The 17,897-nt window shown below is 44.4% G+C and overlaps 1 protein-coding gene across 1 annotated transcript in view; it reads left to right on the forward strand.

The window, feature by feature from the left end:
- The window catches only part of LOC146977854 (CD5 antigen-like), a 47,934-nt gene that overhangs the window by 24,134 nt on the left and 5,903 nt on the right, over positions 1-17,897 (forward strand). The window contains exon 2 of the mRNA XM_085790432.1: positions 7,879-8,160. Coding sequence (XP_085646558.1) covers positions 7,879-8,160 — 282 coding nt within the window. The remainder of the gene's footprint in view (positions 1-7,878; positions 8,161-17,897) is intronic.

The raw sequence follows: 17,897 nt of genomic DNA on the forward strand, positions 1-17,897 counted from the left end.
TGATTTAGTAGATCCTTGAGTGTCACGTTTCCATGACGACTGACCGGAAAAAGAGCGTGGTACGTCATGTGCACGTGACTCCAGATGTAAAAAATCTCGGAGCAAAAAAAACATGGATGATGGATCTATAATACATCCATGGAAATAAGGCTAGACTTTAACAATGGAGACACCGGGCAGTTGTTTTTTAGTTTTTAATGCAAACAGTTGATGTTATTTATTTAAATATTTTTTTATAATTATAATTATTAGACCTACTTTTTTTTGTGGTTGATTGAAAAGCATTTCAAGAGCGCCTTTCTGTAAGACTCTGCTATAGCTGGTGTTTAAGTTACATAAAGTCTTATAATAACAGATGTTTATGATAATATTTTCAAATTTCTAGTCAACTTTTAACATTGATCTTAAGGCCTTATGGAATCACACCTGCTAAATGCTACTGCTCCATTAATGAATCTGTTCCCTACAGGGCCCTGCCATCGGTCAGGGTCAGGCCCCTGTCACAAAAAAACACGCTTGGGCACCGGTGGCCCGCCGATGGGCCGCCGGTGCCACCCTACCACCGGGCTTAACCAGTTTTCTGGGGGAAACCCTGTAGTCAGTGGAGGGAGATGCTTGGTTGTTCTGTCATAGAATGACTTTTGCATCATTTTCTGTTGTCGTAGCTTATGTTCAATCTTTGAGTGATTCTTTTGCTTTAATTTGTCGTTTTGATGACTCGGCAAAGTTGTTCGTAGCTTCCTCTTCATCAGCAGTTCAGCTGGTGATAGGCTGCACTGAAGAGGTGATGCTCTGTAGCTCAATAAAGCCAGATAGGGATCCGAGTCACTGTCAGCTGCTTTCTTTAGGAGTTGCTTGAGAATGTGAACTCCTTTTTCAGCTTGCCCGTTTGACTGTGCATAGTGTGGGCTTGACGTCACATGCTTGAAATCATATTGCTCTGCAAACTTCTGCCATTCTTTGCTGCTGAAGCAGGGGCCATTGTCGCTCACCACGGTGTGTGGGATGCCATGCCTGGCGAAGATAGATTTAGCATGTGTTATGACACAAGTTGATGTTGAGCTTGTTAGTAGCGCCATCTCAGGGAAGTTTGAGTAGTAATCCATTACCACTAAATAGTCTTTACCTCTGAGATGAAACAAGTCCATTCCTACTTTGTGCCATGGTGCTGTTGGCACCTCAGCTACCACCATAGGCTCTTTGCTCTGCTTGTTCCTGTGTTTCTGGCATGTTTCACATTTACTTATAAGTGTTTCAATGTCTTTGTTCAGTCCGGGCCAGAACACCGTGTCTCTCGCCCTCCTTTTGCACTTTTCGATGCCGAGATGGCCTTCATGTATCCTGTGCAACATGTCCATTCTCAAAGCCCGTGGAATAACAATCCTGCCCTTTTTCAACAGCAGACCATCCACAGTACTAAGCTCACCTCTGACATGGTAAAATTGTGGACATGAACCAGCTGGCCATCCCTCATCCATGTTCTCCATGACATGCTGTAGCTCAGCATCCTTTGCTGTAGCCTCCGCTATTTGTCTTGACTTTGTATCCGACACAGGCAGTGTAGCCGACACCATGTTCACATGACACTGTATGTCCTCGTCTGTTGCACTCACACTGTCGCCTGTAGTTGCTCTGGATAGGGCATCAGCAAGGACTAGGTGTTTACCTGGAGTATCAGTTCATACACTCTTTCCACAAGCCCCAGTTCTTCACAGGCTCTGTCACCCAGAAGTGATTCACGTCCCTCATTCACAACAAAGAAGGATAGGTGGTGCACTTTTCCTTTAACTGTGACATTCAACCTGCATATGCCCAAACATTTGATTGGCCGCCCATTGTAGTCTTTCAGTCCAGATTCTTTTCTTTTTATTTGTGGCTTATTTTTCATTGCCTTCACATCACACATGCTTATGAGATTTGCTTTAGCACCAGTGTCCAATCTCATGGTGACTACAGTCCCATTTATCATTAGAGGAGCTATCCACTTATCTTCTTTAGTGACATCATTTACATTGTCTGGTTTATTTATTTGTTCACTTTCACAATTCACCATTCCAACAAAGAACGTGTCACTTAGATCAGGCTCGTCTATTAAGTTTACAGTTTTTTCTTTCTTCCCCTCTTTCCGTTTGGAGAAGCATTGTTTAGCAAAATGATTCTTGCCTTGGCAAGTGGAGCATTGCTTAGCAAACGCTGGACACTGTCTAGGCTTGTGCTGTGAGCCGCAGCGCTTGCAGTTTATTATCACGTCCTCCTGCTGCTGTGCAGGCCGGGTCTGTGTGCGCCGTCTCCGCTGATACGACACTGCTCCAACTGCTGCCGCGCTGTCGCTCTGCGCCGAGGCGACTGCAGACATCTCGCTGAACGTCCTCACGTGCCTTTGGGACAGCTCACTGGCCTGGCAGATCTTAATGGCTCCTGCCAGCGTCAGCTCCATCTCCCGTAGTAGCCTCTCTCTGACCTTTTTATCCTCCACGCCGAAAACGATCTGGTCCCGGATCATGGAGTCCGTCAGCGTCGCGAAGTTGCAGGACTGCGCCTTTAGCCGCAAGTCCGTCAGGAAGCTATCGAAGGGCTCATGCTGCCGCTGTGTACGAGACCAAAACACGTACCTCTCGTACGTCTCGTTCTTCTTCGGAGAACAGTGAGTATCAAACTTACTAAGCACTACATCCAACTTTTCATTATCTTCAGGACTGTCAAACACGAACGTGTTAAATACTTCTATGGCCTGTGGCCCTGCTATCGTTAGCAGCAGCGCTACCTTTCTTGCTTCTGGCTTCGCCTCGAGTCCCATAGCCGCAACATAAAGGTGAAACTGTTGTTTGAAGGTGCGCCAGTTCTCGTCGACATTCCCCGTCAGTTTCAAACTTTCCGGTGGTTTTAAATCCATGTCGCCCATTCGAGTTTACTCCTGGTACCATGTCATGTTCGTGTTCCAAGGATGAGGCCGTGTTGATAGCAAGTAACTTAGTTTAATGTCTCACGTTCTCAACAACATACATGTGGCTTCATGCAGTCTTGCTCTACTCCGTTATATGGTACGGTAAGCTGACTACTAACCAGTACTGCCGCCTAGCGGTCAAACATGTAATAACATTCAATCATAACAACGGGTAACAGAAAAGTGATCAAACTGGTGAGAAATAAAAAGGGTTCAATTAAATCTACCAATCTAGTAGTGAGTATAGCTTGTCAGCCTCGAAACTCACCAGTGTCTCCTGTTATCTCCACAAGGTTAGCTCTACTTAATATCAGATCACTAGCCAACAAATCCTCATTAGTAAATGACACCATTATGACCTATAATCTAGACTTCTTACTTCTTAGTGAAACATGGCTGACTGAATGTAGCTGTGCTACCATTCTCAATGAGGCTGCACCAACAAATTTCAGTTTTATGAATAAGTGTCGAAGTGGTAAGAAAGGCGGGGGAGTTGCTGCCATTTTTAAATCTGTATTTCAGTGCAAGGAAACTATATTTGGTGATTTTAGCTCTTTTGAATATCTCAGTTTTTTAGTAAAGGGGGATCCAAAAGTTCTCCTCCTAATATTTACAAACCACCAACATACCCAGGAAAATTCTTTGATGAGTTTGCCGAACTGCTGTCTATGTCACCAGACAGAGAACACCATGGAGGAACACTTTGATGGTAAAGGCTCTGAAAACAGAATGCAGGAAAGCTGAGCGTAAATGGAGAAAAACTAAACTTCAAATCCACCATGACCTCTACAAACAAAGTCTTTGTAATTTTAACCATGGGTTCTTCAAGGCTAGACAGCAACACTTTACTGAAATGATTAATAAGAACATCAACAACACTCGTGCTCTGTTTGCTATGGTTGATAAGCTTACAACCCCCCCCCCCAAAAGAGATAGCTTCAGAACTCTTTTCCACAGAAAAATGCAACGAATTTGCTTACTTCTTCAATGAAAAAATCAAATCTATAAGGCTCAATATCAACACAAATCAGCAAAATAATACAGTGATGCAATCCCTAAAATCACCTAGGAATAAATCAACTGTAATGTCAGAGTTTAATACAGTGACCAAAAAACCTTAGAAGAAACAGTTCAGCATCTTAAAACATTGACATGATGTCTTGACACAATACCATCTGACTTTTTTTAAAACTATTATAAGCTCTGTCAAAACAGATCTGCAGCAAATAATAAATTGCTCACTTCAATCAGGCATGTTTCCTAAACCCCTGAAAGTAGCTGCCATCAAGCCACTCTTAAAAAAGAGAACATTGGATACTACCATTTTAACCAATTACAGACCCATCTCAAATCTTCTCTTTATAGCCAAGATCGTTGAGAAAGTGGTTTTTAATCAACTCAGCAACTTCTTGAACTCCAGTGGACTCTTTGACAAATTTCAATCAGGCTTCCGACCTCACCACAGTACAGCAACAGCTCTTATTAGAGTGTTAAATGACATAAGGTTGAACACTGACTCAGGCAAGGTGTCAGTTCTGGTCCTGTTGGATCTCAGTGCTGCGTTTGACACTGTCACACAGTATACTGCTGGACAGGTTGGAAACCTGTGCAGGACTCAGCGGGACAGTCCTAAAATGGTTCAGGTCCTACTTAGAGGAACGGAGTTATTTTGTGACCATTGGTAGTTATCAATCCGATCGAGTGGCTATGACATGTGGAGTTCCTCAGGGGTCAGTCCTTGGACCCCTTCTGTTTAATCTGTATATGCTGCCTTTGGGTCAAATTCTACAGAACTCTAATGTCAAGTATCATATAGGGGTGTGACGAGATCTCGTCCCACGAGATCTCGCGAGATTAAACTCGACGATATTTCTCGTCGCGTTAAAAATCTGTCTCGGGAGATTTCTTTTTTTTTTTTATGTTAAAAAATGTAAAAAGCAGGGTTTGCACTACCAGTTACCATTACTTTGCACCCCTTTCCACTACACAGTTATAACTCTACTCGACTTAGTTTAGGTGCTTTTCAGTCACAGCTCAGCTGAGTTCTTCATTCCTCCAAAAACGAAACTTACCAACCAGCGCATCCAGCGCTAATTAACGACTCTGGGGCGGCCGCGACTCTCTCTCTCTCTCTCTGGCGCACACACACACACACACACACACACACACACACACACACACACTTACACACACACACACGGGCACTTTACTTACTTTACTTTATTTGTTTATTTGACTGGGACAGCGCACATCAATGTACATATAAGAAACATGTAAATGTGCCGGATTATAGCATCGATGCTAATTTCCATCCGGAGTCCCAGGACATACACACACACATGGACAGGTCGCGTTGTGACGGTAATAAACATATGCGCTGGACCGTCCGACGTGGGAGGGAGGGAGGGAGGGAGGGGGGCGGGGGGATCCAAGTAGTGAAATGGCACTGGGGGGAAGGGGCGGTTGTTGCCACTACTTAAAAAAATCCTAGAGGAAACACTGCACATAATATTGTTTGCACTTGAAAAAAATAAATAAATATTACATTTTATTTAATGTATAATAACTTTTATAAATTTAAGTTTTAGTTTCAATTTGTGGAAGAAGAAATGTATTTAAAGCTCATGCTTACATCATGCACGTAAATAGTTACAATAAAACATTTCAAAATGCATGTGCAACTCGGTTAAATAAAAGTCTGTTGGTCCAGTCATATTTTGTCATTGTAGTTTTCTTAAAATCTCGTCTTGTCTCGATCTCATGAACCCAATCTCGTGTCTCGTCTCGTCTCGTGAGATGAGTGTATCGTCACACCCCTACTATCATAGTTATGCAGATGACACACAGATATATCTTGCACTGTCTCCAGATGACTGCAGTCCAATAGAGTCATTATGTCACTGTTTAGAACAGGTCAAAAATTGGATGAGCCAAAATTTCCTTCAGTTAAATCAAGAAAAAACTGAGGTCATTGTTTTTGGAAATAAAGAGAAGAGGGTTGCTGTCAGTAAACACCTTGAGTCACTGTCTTTAGAAACTAAAGACCAAGTCCGAAACCTTGGCTTGCTGATAGACTCAGATCTGACCTTCAACAGCCATATCAAATCAGTCACCAAATCAGCCTTTTATCAACTTAAGAACATATCCAGAATGAAGGGTTTTATGTCCCAAACTGATCAGGAGAAGCTGATTCATGCTTTTATCTCCAGTAGACTTGACTACTGTAACAGTCTTCTGACTGGTCTCCCCCCAAAAAAGCATCAAACAGCTGCAGCTCATTCAGAACGCTGCAGCTCCAGTTTTAACCAGAACAAAGAGATCAGATCACATCACCCCAGTTCTTAAGACCTTACATTGGCTCCCAGTCAGCTACAGAATAGATTTTAAAGTTCTGCTACTGGTTTACAAATCACTGAATGGTTTAGGTCCAGAATACATGAATGACATGTCAGTAGAGTATAAACCCAGTAGAGCTCTGAGATCTAGTGACTCAGGTCCGATAGTGGAGCTCAGAGTTCAGACCAGACATGGTGAAGCAGCATTTAGCTGTTATGCTGCAACAACTGGAACAAACTACCAGCAGAACTGAAATCAGCCCCAACTGTAAACACTTTTAAATCCAGGTTAAAAACATTTATCTTTTCACATGCTTATAGCTGAGAACTTAAAACTTTATCTATTTTATTTTATTTTACTTTTATTTGCTCTTGTTTTTTTAACTCTGTTTTTAGTGTTTTCTTTGTTTTTATCAGTGGCGGCTGGTGACTGAAAAAATTGGGGAGGACAGGAGGAAAACCAGTCCACGGCGCTCTCTCTCTCTCTCTCTCTCTATATATATATATATATATATATATATATCACACACACATACTGAAGTGGCCCTCTTCCCTGTCACGGTGGCTGGTCTTGGTGTTCGGACACGTGCGTAAACAATGAGTGCCCAAAAACAAGGTTCCAATGGTAAAAACACCACATTTATTGACAACACAATACCTCATTCCATGTGGCAGGCAGGACACAAAAGGCATAATGACACGGTCAAAAACTGTTTGCCTTGGACCAGCTACACCTGGCACTGATTGTCCTGGGTTTAAATCACCCCTGTTACCCGGAAGTGCGTGACGCCACTTCCAGTGCCAACGGAGGTTACAACAATAAAACCGCCACATACAAAACACCAAAATAAAAGCTAAAATGGCTCACACATACTATATATATATATATATATATATATATATATACATACATATATACTGTATATATACTATATACAGTGTTTATAGGATAGACCCTGAATTGTTGTTGATTTGTTGAGTCTGATTCTGCCAACCTTGTTGTCAAATCGTCGCACAATGTGCGTATGAAAAAAGATCGTACCATTCTGACTATATGGGGGTGGTCACTGCTGCTGAACATCTGATTCTATATAGAATTTCTTTGTTTTCTAATATTTCATGATATATGAACTCTTTTGATACAAACATCAGCAGTGCATAATCTGTCCTGTCTATGTTGTGTCTCTCTCTGCAGACCCTGTCAGGCTGGTGAATGGGACCAGTGTGTGTTCAGGAAGACTGGAGGTCAAGTCCAACCAGTCTGACCAGTGGTGGTCCTCAGTGTGTGAAGATGACTTTGACCAGCAGGATGCAGAGGTGGTCTGTAGGGAGCTTGGCTGTGGGGCTCCTTCAGTCCTCCAGGGGGCGCTCTATGGAGCAGTGGAGGCTCCAATGTGGACCAAAGAGTTCCAGTGTGGAGGCAACGAGTCAGCTCTCCTGGACTGTAGAAGCTCAGGCTCAACTAGAACCAGCTGCTCACCTGGCAAAGCTGTTGGACTCACCTGCTCAGGTACAAGTGGAGCTACAGGTTGGATTTGCTTCATTTCTGTTTTAATTAAACTCACTTCTTTTACTCTTCACTCTCTTCTCTGTGTTCAGAGCCTGTCAGGTTGGTGGGAGGAGCCAGTCGCTGTGCAGGTGAACTGCAGCTGAAACAAGGAGAGTGGAGACCAGTGGACGGCAGCTCCTGGAACCTGAAGGCAGCATCTGTAGCCTGTAGAGATCTGGACTGTGGCTCTGCTGTTTCAACAAGAAGAAGAGAGGAGTCCTCAGAGAGGTCTGTGTGGGAGATCGACACTGACTGTGTTCAGTCTGGATTTACCCTGAGGGAGTGTTCATATTCAGATTACTCTCCCTCCACCGTGGAGATCACCTGTTCAGGTAAGTCCTTCAGTGACATCACCAGTGACAGTCAGGTTTAGTGTCTCCTTCCTTTGTTGTGGTGCAGAAACGTTTAGTGACATGTTCTTTTTGTATGTGAGCGAGTGAAGGTCTGAAAACAAGACATTTAATATCGCAACGTCTTTAGTCAACAAATCAACTTCCATACTTTGATGCCATTCAACTGATCAACAAGATGTTTCATAAGAGATATATACAGTATATATTAGGGCCGGGACTTTAACGCGTTAATTACGATTAATTAATTACACAAAAATTAACGCGTTAAAAAAATTAACGCATTTTAATCGCACTTGTTTTGCACCGCGGAACGTTTCTCACTGGATGAGTTTCAGGCGTACTGATTAGGAGCACAATCATCTAACAAGCCGCCGACACTGATCACTGCAAGGGAGAGAGGAGGTGAAAAGAGACAACAACACTGTTACCTGTTGTATACTGGCCTCAGCCTGTACCATCGCTAACACACAGAAACCAGTGAGTAACGAGTCAAAAAGCCACCGACACGGAGCTGCCTGAGGAGTTTTAATGCAGCCTGACGGCAGCTCAAACCGACCCGGTGCCTCAGCACAGCGACCAAGGTTTGATAAACACACCTGATCCGCGTTGGTTTACAGTATCCTGCCGTAGTTTAGCCGGTCGCTTAGTTAAAAAAAAAAAAAGCGCTCGTCGCGGGGAAGCTGAGAACAGCGGAGTTTCCTCTGCTGCAGCTGAACAGCTGATATGTGGTCAAGATGTAGCTACAGACCTGTCACTGTCCACGGTGCATAAGACTTCAACCTCAGCTCAGAGCTGTCTGTCTTCAGACTGTCCTGACCTGTCCCTGAACATCACACAGGGACAATATGGAGCTGCCTGTGTGATTGGTTACTGAGTTTTATTAATGTTTACATCAGGCTGATAGGCGTCATTTACGCTGGGGATGCTGGGGACATGTCCCCACCACTTTTTGTCAAGAACAATTTTGTCCCCACCACAAAATGAACTTAACATGATCCTAATGAAGAATGACGAAAAAACGTTGATAAACTATGACAGAATAGGCAGCCTAAACAGTGTGCACGGCGCAGAACTTCTGCCAGAGCCAATAACTCGCAACAATGTAGCTTCGATGTTACAGTAGTTCTCAGGCTCTTTCTGTCATCTCCCGCTTTGGCGAAAGAGGAGTTTTCAAGCCACACCATGGGGAGGGGGGCTGGAGGAGGGAGGAGGGAGGAGGTCAGTTGTACCGGACAGCACCCAAAGTCACTGTTAACAAAATCAACATCTAATCTGTCCCTTCAAAATAAAGTTAGTGACGTGTCTATTGGAGCAGCTGCGGACATGTGCAGCTGCAGTGACGGTTTCCTCATCACTAAACCTGAGCCACCATCAGATCCTCCCTCGTTCACGTCGTGACGACGGGACAAAGTCTTTTGGACATATAGGCCTATTGTATATTCCGTGTTTTTCCTCTCTTTAACCGTCTTGTTTCAGTTTTTGCCGGTTGGCAGTCATCTGGTGTGCACCCGCTGTAGTGGCTTGTCCTGTAGCCACTACTGGTTGCTGATAGTAGGCTATTGTTTAGACTGGTACTTGAGCATGAACCAACGGAAGCTTCTTTGCGTTTGAAACAATCATGTTCCTTTTATTTCTGGGTGAAGCCACGTATTATAACATAAACAGAAAACGATCAAACTTAAATCACCGCTGAGCACCGTCAAAAACTGTTTGCTCCTGCCTCATCAGCAACACCTGGGCTACACAATGAGCAATCTCAAGTAACCTGCCTGACCCCCCACCAACATCCGGTTCAGGTGGGCACAAAGAAAATACTGCCACCTAGTGGCCTAATGGTGCAAGGTTTGCATAAAACATGGCTCCTACACGCCAGCCCCTAATTGCGCCTGGCAGAACTCAAAGCAATTACAAACAAACATACATGAAAGGAGCCATACATATATGAATAAACATAAAATTATATGAATATGCATAAGATGCATTACCCAAATCTTTACATTACCATTGCACAGATAAATTAAACTATGGTTTTCCACAATAGACACATTTTTGTTACAGGTCTCTTTATACCATTGTTTTGGTTTTAAGATGGCCCACACGTACCAACCCTTTTTTATCTGGAAAGGTTTTGAGTACCCTTCCAACCACCCAAGACCCACGTTGCGCTGTGGGGTCCATCACCATGACCTCTTTCCTTTGTCCATTTTTGACGCTCTTGCAGTATTGGTAAATACTCTCAAATCCACTGTTTCCAAAAGAGGTTGGAGATGTATTTAGCCTGTTTCTACCGTCTCCTGGTGTACATTTGCTGGTGCTCCATTAGCACTTGCATTAGTGAGCTGCAACTTCTTGCTCTTTTTGCTTAGCTTCAGCAGAGCTCCTTTCAGCTTGATGCTCCAAGCAACTTCGACCTTTGACCTTTGCTCATCTGAGAAAAAGGTTATCAGCTGAGAAGTGGGATTGGTGCTGACAACTGTTGCATTGACCCTGAGGTTCCCTTTTACTTCTGGGTCGTAAGCAGTCATATTGAAGTCCATAGGTGATTTTGACCACTTTGTTCCAGGATCCCATGGAAACTGAGGGCTTTTCATCCATCCTTGTTTCCAAAGGCTCTTTGCCTTTAATCCAGGAGAAGCGTCAGCGGGATTTAAAGCTGTTGGGCTGTATCTCCACAGGGTTTTGGATCTGAGCTCCTCTAGAATGGACTGAGGCACTTCTCAGCTGTTGCTGATCCACTGGGTTGGAGTGACTCCTTTGCTGCATGTGGCGATGAGGTCCTTCGCCATGGTGACAGCATCCTCTTCAGAGGGCAGGCTCTTTAAGAGATCATCCATGTAGAAGTTCCTCTTGACTGTCTCGACCACAGCTGGTGAAACATAACAGGCGCAACTAGGAGAGGGAACTGTTCCAAATAACGAATTTGTCGCCTCCAACTGGTGCTGCGGCACTTGTTTAGCGTAACCATTGTTTATTACATCTGTAATAAAGTCGGTATACTCCTCTTGAAAGTCTGCATTTCCTTGAAGTTTCCTCCTTAGGCCACGGACAGGCTGCAGAGCAATGGTGAGGTTGTTTGGCATCGAGACGTCTTTCCCTCTGAAAGGTAGTTGTAACCTGTAGTGTCCGTCCTCAAGCCGAGCCGAGTCCTCCATTATTTCTGCAGACTTCTTTTCCTCTCTTGACATTTCCTCTTGTTCTGTAAAGGATTTTTCAATGAAGTCGTAGTTGTATTGGCTAGTCAACAGCTCCTCTATTCTGTCAACCACAGTTCTGTTGGCATGAACTGAAGGGTAATCACTATCACTATACCCGTGTACTGAACCATTTATTACCCACCCCAGTAAGGTTCTAATGGCGTAGGGCCCTTTACCCCGACTATTAACCACTTCCCATGGTTCCATCAGCTTGGATGCATTAGCGCCAATTAACAGATCAACTTCAGAATTTATGTGAGGGACTTTAAGCTCTTTAAGATAGGGCCATTTGGCCAGCTCTTCTTCACTGATGATGTTGTCCGTGGTGACAGGCATCTCCCTTTGAGCAAACACATTGGGAAGCTGATAGAAATGTTTGCCAGTTAAGTCTGAAATCTCCAGGCCTTCAACAATGGAGCTTGCTACTGTTTTCTCCTGACCCATGGTGCGAAGATGAATCCTGGCCTTTTGTCCTCGGGCGTTCAACCTATGAAGGAGATTTTCAGAGCAGAAGGTGCTTGTGCTCCCTGGGTCCAGGAAGGCATATGTTTCAATAACCTCATTTCCTTTTGAGCTCTTCACTTGAACAGGCAAGATGGGAAGAATACCATTGCGGTGGCCAGCCCCTGTATGACCACAAGTTGAAGAAGTTGTGAAGCTTTCAGAGGTCCTCTTCAGCTGCTCTGTATCCTTCTGATTCACTCTTTCCTCTTGTCCAATGTGCAGAATACTGGGATGCATTTGGCTGCAGTGTTTGCAAGTGTTGCGCCTATCACAACTCCTGCTTATGTGTCCTGTGTTCAGGCAGCCAAAACACAGACCTTTCTCCTTTAGAAAGTCTAATTTTTCTCTGTGCGACTTTTTACCCAGTTGGTAACATTGTTCCAATACATGACCATCATGTGCACAATACAAACAAGAGGGAGCGTTCATCTTGGAGACATCTTTTTCTTGATTTTCCACATCATTGTGAGCACATGCTTTGCATTTGTCGTTAATGGAGACATGAGTTGCAAAGCTATTTCTTTTAAATTGTGACTGCATTTGAGACTTGCTTGGCCTTGTTATTCCTTTAACAGGTGGTGTGTCCTGAATGTCGCCAAAGACTGGATCTGAGATAATTCTGATCTGCCGCTCAATGAAATCCACCAGATCCGGGAAACGTGCTCTTCGATCAGTTCTCTCGCAAATTTCACTTGCTTTTGTTCTCCATTTTTCTCGAAGTTTATATGGGAACTTCTGGATCAGAATTCTCATATTAACTGGCATGCTTAGCTCCTCTAGATAACGTAACTCCTCCATAGCATTGCAGCATTCACGAAGGAAGAGTCCATAGGCTTTCAGTGCTTTAGTATCCTCGGACTTGATACTTGGCCAGTCAGTGACTTTCTCCATGTAGGCTGCTGTTATGTTGAACTCATTTCCAAAATGCTCCTTAAGCAGCTGCTTAGCAACAGCGTATCCTCTTTCAGCGGTCATGTGAAGGCAGCTGCGCACAATGTCCCTTGGCTGCCCCCTTGTGTACTGCTCAAGGTAGTACAGACAATCTCCTTTACACTTGGTCTTTTCCTCCACACAATACTCGAACGCTTTCATGAATGAATTGAACTGCAGAGGATCTCCATCGTAAGTTGGAATTTCCCGGTGAGGCAGTAACTGTGATGTTTGCATTTGAACCAGAAGAGCCGTTATATCATTTTGTTGTTGCAACACACTGTAGAGGTCTGCTACTGATTGAGTTTGACCTGGAGCAGATGGAATATTTTGTGTGGCAGCTGGAATTTTAGGCAACTCAAAATGAGATGGTAGGGAACTTAAGATCACAGGTGAGCTTATTTGCGACACAAGAGGCTTTGAGATGGTGTCACCTGGATAAGCTGCAGGGTCCAACTGTTGGTTATAGTGCGGTGTGTTTGGATCAAATGCAACCTCACTTTTTAACAATGGCTCGGCATAGCCTTGTGGTGATTGATGAGACACTGGCGGCTGAGAGAGCGGAGGAACAAATTGTGAAGCATGTGGATTGAGAATGACCGGCTTGGTCCCTTTGTTGAAGTAAGACTCCATTCCATCAGAGTGCTTCGATGCAATGCTGCCTCTACTGCTGCCACTGGCCTGTAGCACCGCCAGCTTAGCATTAGCGACAGCTATCTCAGTGTGCAACTCGAGCTGTTCTTTTTTTCTCTTTAACAGATGTTCCTGGTCCTCCAGAGCATGTTTGTTCCTTAAAGCAGCAGCACGAGCCAAGAGTCCAGCTCTTTGCGCCTCCGCTTTTATTCGTTCAGAAGCTGCAGAGGATTTGCTGCTATAGGAACTGGCTGTTGAGGAACCTTTATATTGTGATGGCTTCCTGGAGGATTCTGAAGCAACATTTGAGATGCTATCATGAGGTTCAATCTGGATCTCCTCCTCCTCATTACCACCAGCAGCAGCTTTATTTTGAACGTCCATTCCATTTTTATTTTCATCATCCTTTTGATTATGGGCTGCAGCTTTAATTTCTGTTTCCTTTGTGCCCACTTGTTCAGTGACATTGACCACAGAGGTTGGGCAACTTTGCATCTCAGCCAACCACTTAATTGTACCAGCAGTGAAATCATGGACACTCAACATTTTAGCGTGAAACCATGTATCATGCTTTTTTGCAGCATCATCAGGCAATAGACCCAGCAAACCCTTGTGCACTAGCTGTACTTCTTCACACAAATCCACAAAATTGTTGAATTCACCTTTAACCTCATTTACATGTTCTTTATCACCCATCAACACAACAATGGTTTGTTTTAGATTGGACAGATTATTTATTTTAGCCTTTCTTTCTTTTTCTAAATTACTTATTTTTTCTAATAAGGCTTTGGCTGTTAATTTCACTTCACGCTTTTCCCTTGTTTCAGTTTGGGTTTTCACCTCCCCACCCACATCAAAGTCAGTCACACTCCCAGAATGTCTGTCTGGTTTCTCCTCTTCTGCCATGTTGGCCGAAAGTCAATGCTTTATTAGCACGCAAAATCAGTAGTTTGTGTCAACACAAAACGCACGCCCTGACGCGCAAAGTTTATTCAAGGCAGTTGAGAGTCCGCTACCAATGCATTGGATTTACGCATATTGCCGTTATGTGTGCACACACTATTTACTATGGCCATTACTAAAGATCAGCGCTGAACCACATACCCCAATGGTGCGTTGGCCGGCATTGATGACCTGACGTCCAGATGTCCGACGCGCGGTGTCCCGGTAGCTCCAGTAGCCCCGCTGCGATGGCGCTCCGAGCCCGACGCTGGCGGCTCCAGTAGCCGCTCCGACGCGCTGTCGCGGTGGCTCCAGTAGCCCCGCTGCGATGCAGCTCCAAGCCCGCTGCGCCTCCCGGCGGCTCCAATTGCCGCTCCGACGCGCGGTGTCCCGGCCGCTCCAGCTGCCCGCTCCGCTCCGATGCCGGTTCGCCTCCCGGCGGCTCCAACGCCCAAGCGACACACGGTGTCCCGACGGCTCCAGTAGCCGAGGGACAGGTGAGTTTAAATGTCCATCTTAACGCGGCGTTCACTTCACCGGCTCGCTGACTCACAATGCAACGAGTCCGGGTTTGCTTCCTCCAAACGAAGCAGTTTTTGACCTAATGTAGTGGCTTGTCCTGTAGCCACTACTGGTTGCTGATAGTAGGCTATTGTTTAGACTGGTACTTGCATGAACCAACGGAAGCTTCTTTGCGTTTGAAACAATCATGTTCCTTTTATTTCTGGGTGAAGCCACGTATTATAACATAAACAGAAAACGATCAAACTTAAATCACCGCTGAGCACCGTCAAAAACTGTTTGCTCCTGCCTCATCAGCAACACCTGGGCTACACAATGAGCAATCTCAAGTAACCTGCCTGACCCCCCACCAACATCCGGTTCAGGTCAGGCACAAAGAAAATACTGCCACCTAGTGGCCTAATGGTGCAAGGTTTGTATAAAACATGGCTCCTACACCCGCTATTTATCTCGCGCTTGCTCACTCGCTCTCGATGCGCATATAAATGTTATAAAAAAAATATAAAAAGGAAAAAACACAGATGCGCAAATCGAAATGACCTACTGTAGTATAGTCTAACAATTCACTGACCACAGCTGATCACCAGCTTGTTGTGCCACACCTGTCACGTCTCTATGTACACAACTACGGGCTTCTTCTTCTTTTTTTTTTGCCGCGGTCCGGCGCAGAATTAATTAAAAAACATGTCCAGGCTTCAACACTGGTCGGACCTGATCGGGTCTTTGCTCATTTATTTGCTTAAACTTGGAGCCAGACGGTCCACTATTGATAGCTTTCAGTGACGTCACTTCCCAGGGACCTGGCGGTCAAAAGCAACATTCCAAAGTGGCCCCGCAATGGACTTTCTATGGACAAACAACCGAGTAATGACTTAAATCATCTGCCAGCAGCCGAGAAAGAAAGATATAAAAACAGCTTTGAAGTTTTGGGCACTTGTGACCCATATTCAACACCAGCTGCTGTATACGAGCTGTTTAAAATGACCAGTTCCCTGCCGAAGCTCGAGTTGGGCGATGTTTACATTTACCTGGTGGAGAATCCATCATCCTCCACCGCTTGTAACCAATACCTCCGGTGTTATGGCTCAACTGGTGTCTGATTAAAAGCCCCATTTTGTAGTTTTTTTTATCTTAAAATAATGTTTCTGAACTCGTTGAAGTGGTAGAAATGTACCTGTAACTTTCCTGTGCGGGAACACCGTCCTGGTACCGCAGCTCCGCTGAGCTCCACAGTCTGAGCTCCAGCCCACTGAGCCCAGGCTCCCTGCTCCTCTCACCCACAAACCAGAGCCCTTAGCTGGGCTGCACGGTGACCAGCTGCCCCCCCTTTACCCCCCGGAGCTTTGCTACGCACCGCTACCGACGGCAACGATGACGGCGGTCCGATAGCAGCGGGACCGGCGGCGGCAGCGGCGACGATGGTAACCCGGCGGGACCGCTCGCCACCGGACACGGCAACAGCACCGCCCGCGGCGGCAGCGACACGGTAACGGGGGTCGGGACCGACCGCGGCGCGGCGAGGACGATGTTGTTATTGTATTTTCAGAGTGTTTTCCATTACTTCGTAACTTTAACATGACAGGCTTTGTCATAGTGTGCAGTGTTGTGCAGAGTGAGAGTAGTGTGGCGCTGACTGACTGTAGATTGCCTGAACAGGTTCACTCACAGAAGCATATGGCTGCAGTAACATGTGAACTGCGGCTTGATTTGTGAATTTGTGACAAATCTGCGGACGGAAGTGCAGCACAGCTGTTGTTCGGTACGGTAACCAGTTAAATCAGACACCAGTTGGGCCATAACACCGGTATTTTTGAAGCAGCAGGGTGCAGTGTGTGTTTTTCTGCCTTGTCCTAAGCCGCAGACAGCGGGGAAGTGGATTGTTTTGACCGCCAGGGGGGCGTTCCACACGGGCCGTGACGTCACATGAAAGCTATCAATTGGAGACCAGAGTCTGGTTGAGAACGGTTACGTCTGGGAGACGTTGTCAGGTGCGATGGTACGGTGCGGCGGGGGGGGGCTACATATGATCATTGTCCCCACCACTTTTCAAAGTAAACTGACGCCCTTCAACAAATCAGTTTGCTACTGTGATTTAAGTAGCCTAGTTGAATACTACAGTAATCATCATAGTGTATTGGCAGGAAAGACCATTTATGTATCAAATATCGATTAGGCTAATTAATTAATTGATAATTTGCATCCCTAGTCTGTTGGTCTTGGTTAAGTACCACCTTGCTTAAGCTTATGTATTCAGTCATTCAATGGTATACTAAAATCCATGTGACAAAAAAATGCTTCTCACTGTTCTCAGGTCAAATATTTATATGCGATTAAAATGCGATTAATTAATTAATTACAAAGCCTCTAATTAGATTAATTTTTTTAATCGAGTCCCGGCCCTAGTATATATATATGTATATATATATGGCAGGGGTTATGCAAATGATTATATAATTAATACCTTTTTAATCAAGGTACAGTAAAAATGTAGCATAGCCATGGGAAAAATCTTGCTTAGGTCTTCTTTAATGAGCCTGTATTCCCTCTGTAGGAGAGGTCAGCAATGTTCCTTGTTCCATTCTCCTTTGTGTTTTATTGGTCCTCATTCAATCGGTTTATTTTTATTTATTTTTTATTGATGTTTATGACAGACAAATACAAACAAATACGGTTACCTTATTGCAGTTACATGGATAAGATACACATCTTGTATGCATTTATCAGTATCTATCTGCCTAGTCTTTTTTTCTTCTTCTTACAAACCATTCAATCGGTTTAAACAAATATTATGTAGGTGTATCCGTGTTATGTCCACATTATAGGGGCTCGCTTGAGGGAGGTCAGAGCCAATCATTTATTGTTTTGTTCAATCTTTGTATGTATATATATATATATACACACACACATATATATCTATATATATATATATATACACATACACATCTACTGCCAACCTTGTCGTCACCGTGTTGTTTTCTAATATTTCATGAT

Source organism: Trachurus japonicus, chromosome 11, assembly GCF_045865225.1.
Source record: "Trachurus japonicus isolate A0001 chromosome 11, Traja_1.0".
Taxonomy (NCBI): Eukaryota; Metazoa; Chordata; class Actinopteri; order Carangiformes; family Carangidae; genus Trachurus; species Trachurus japonicus.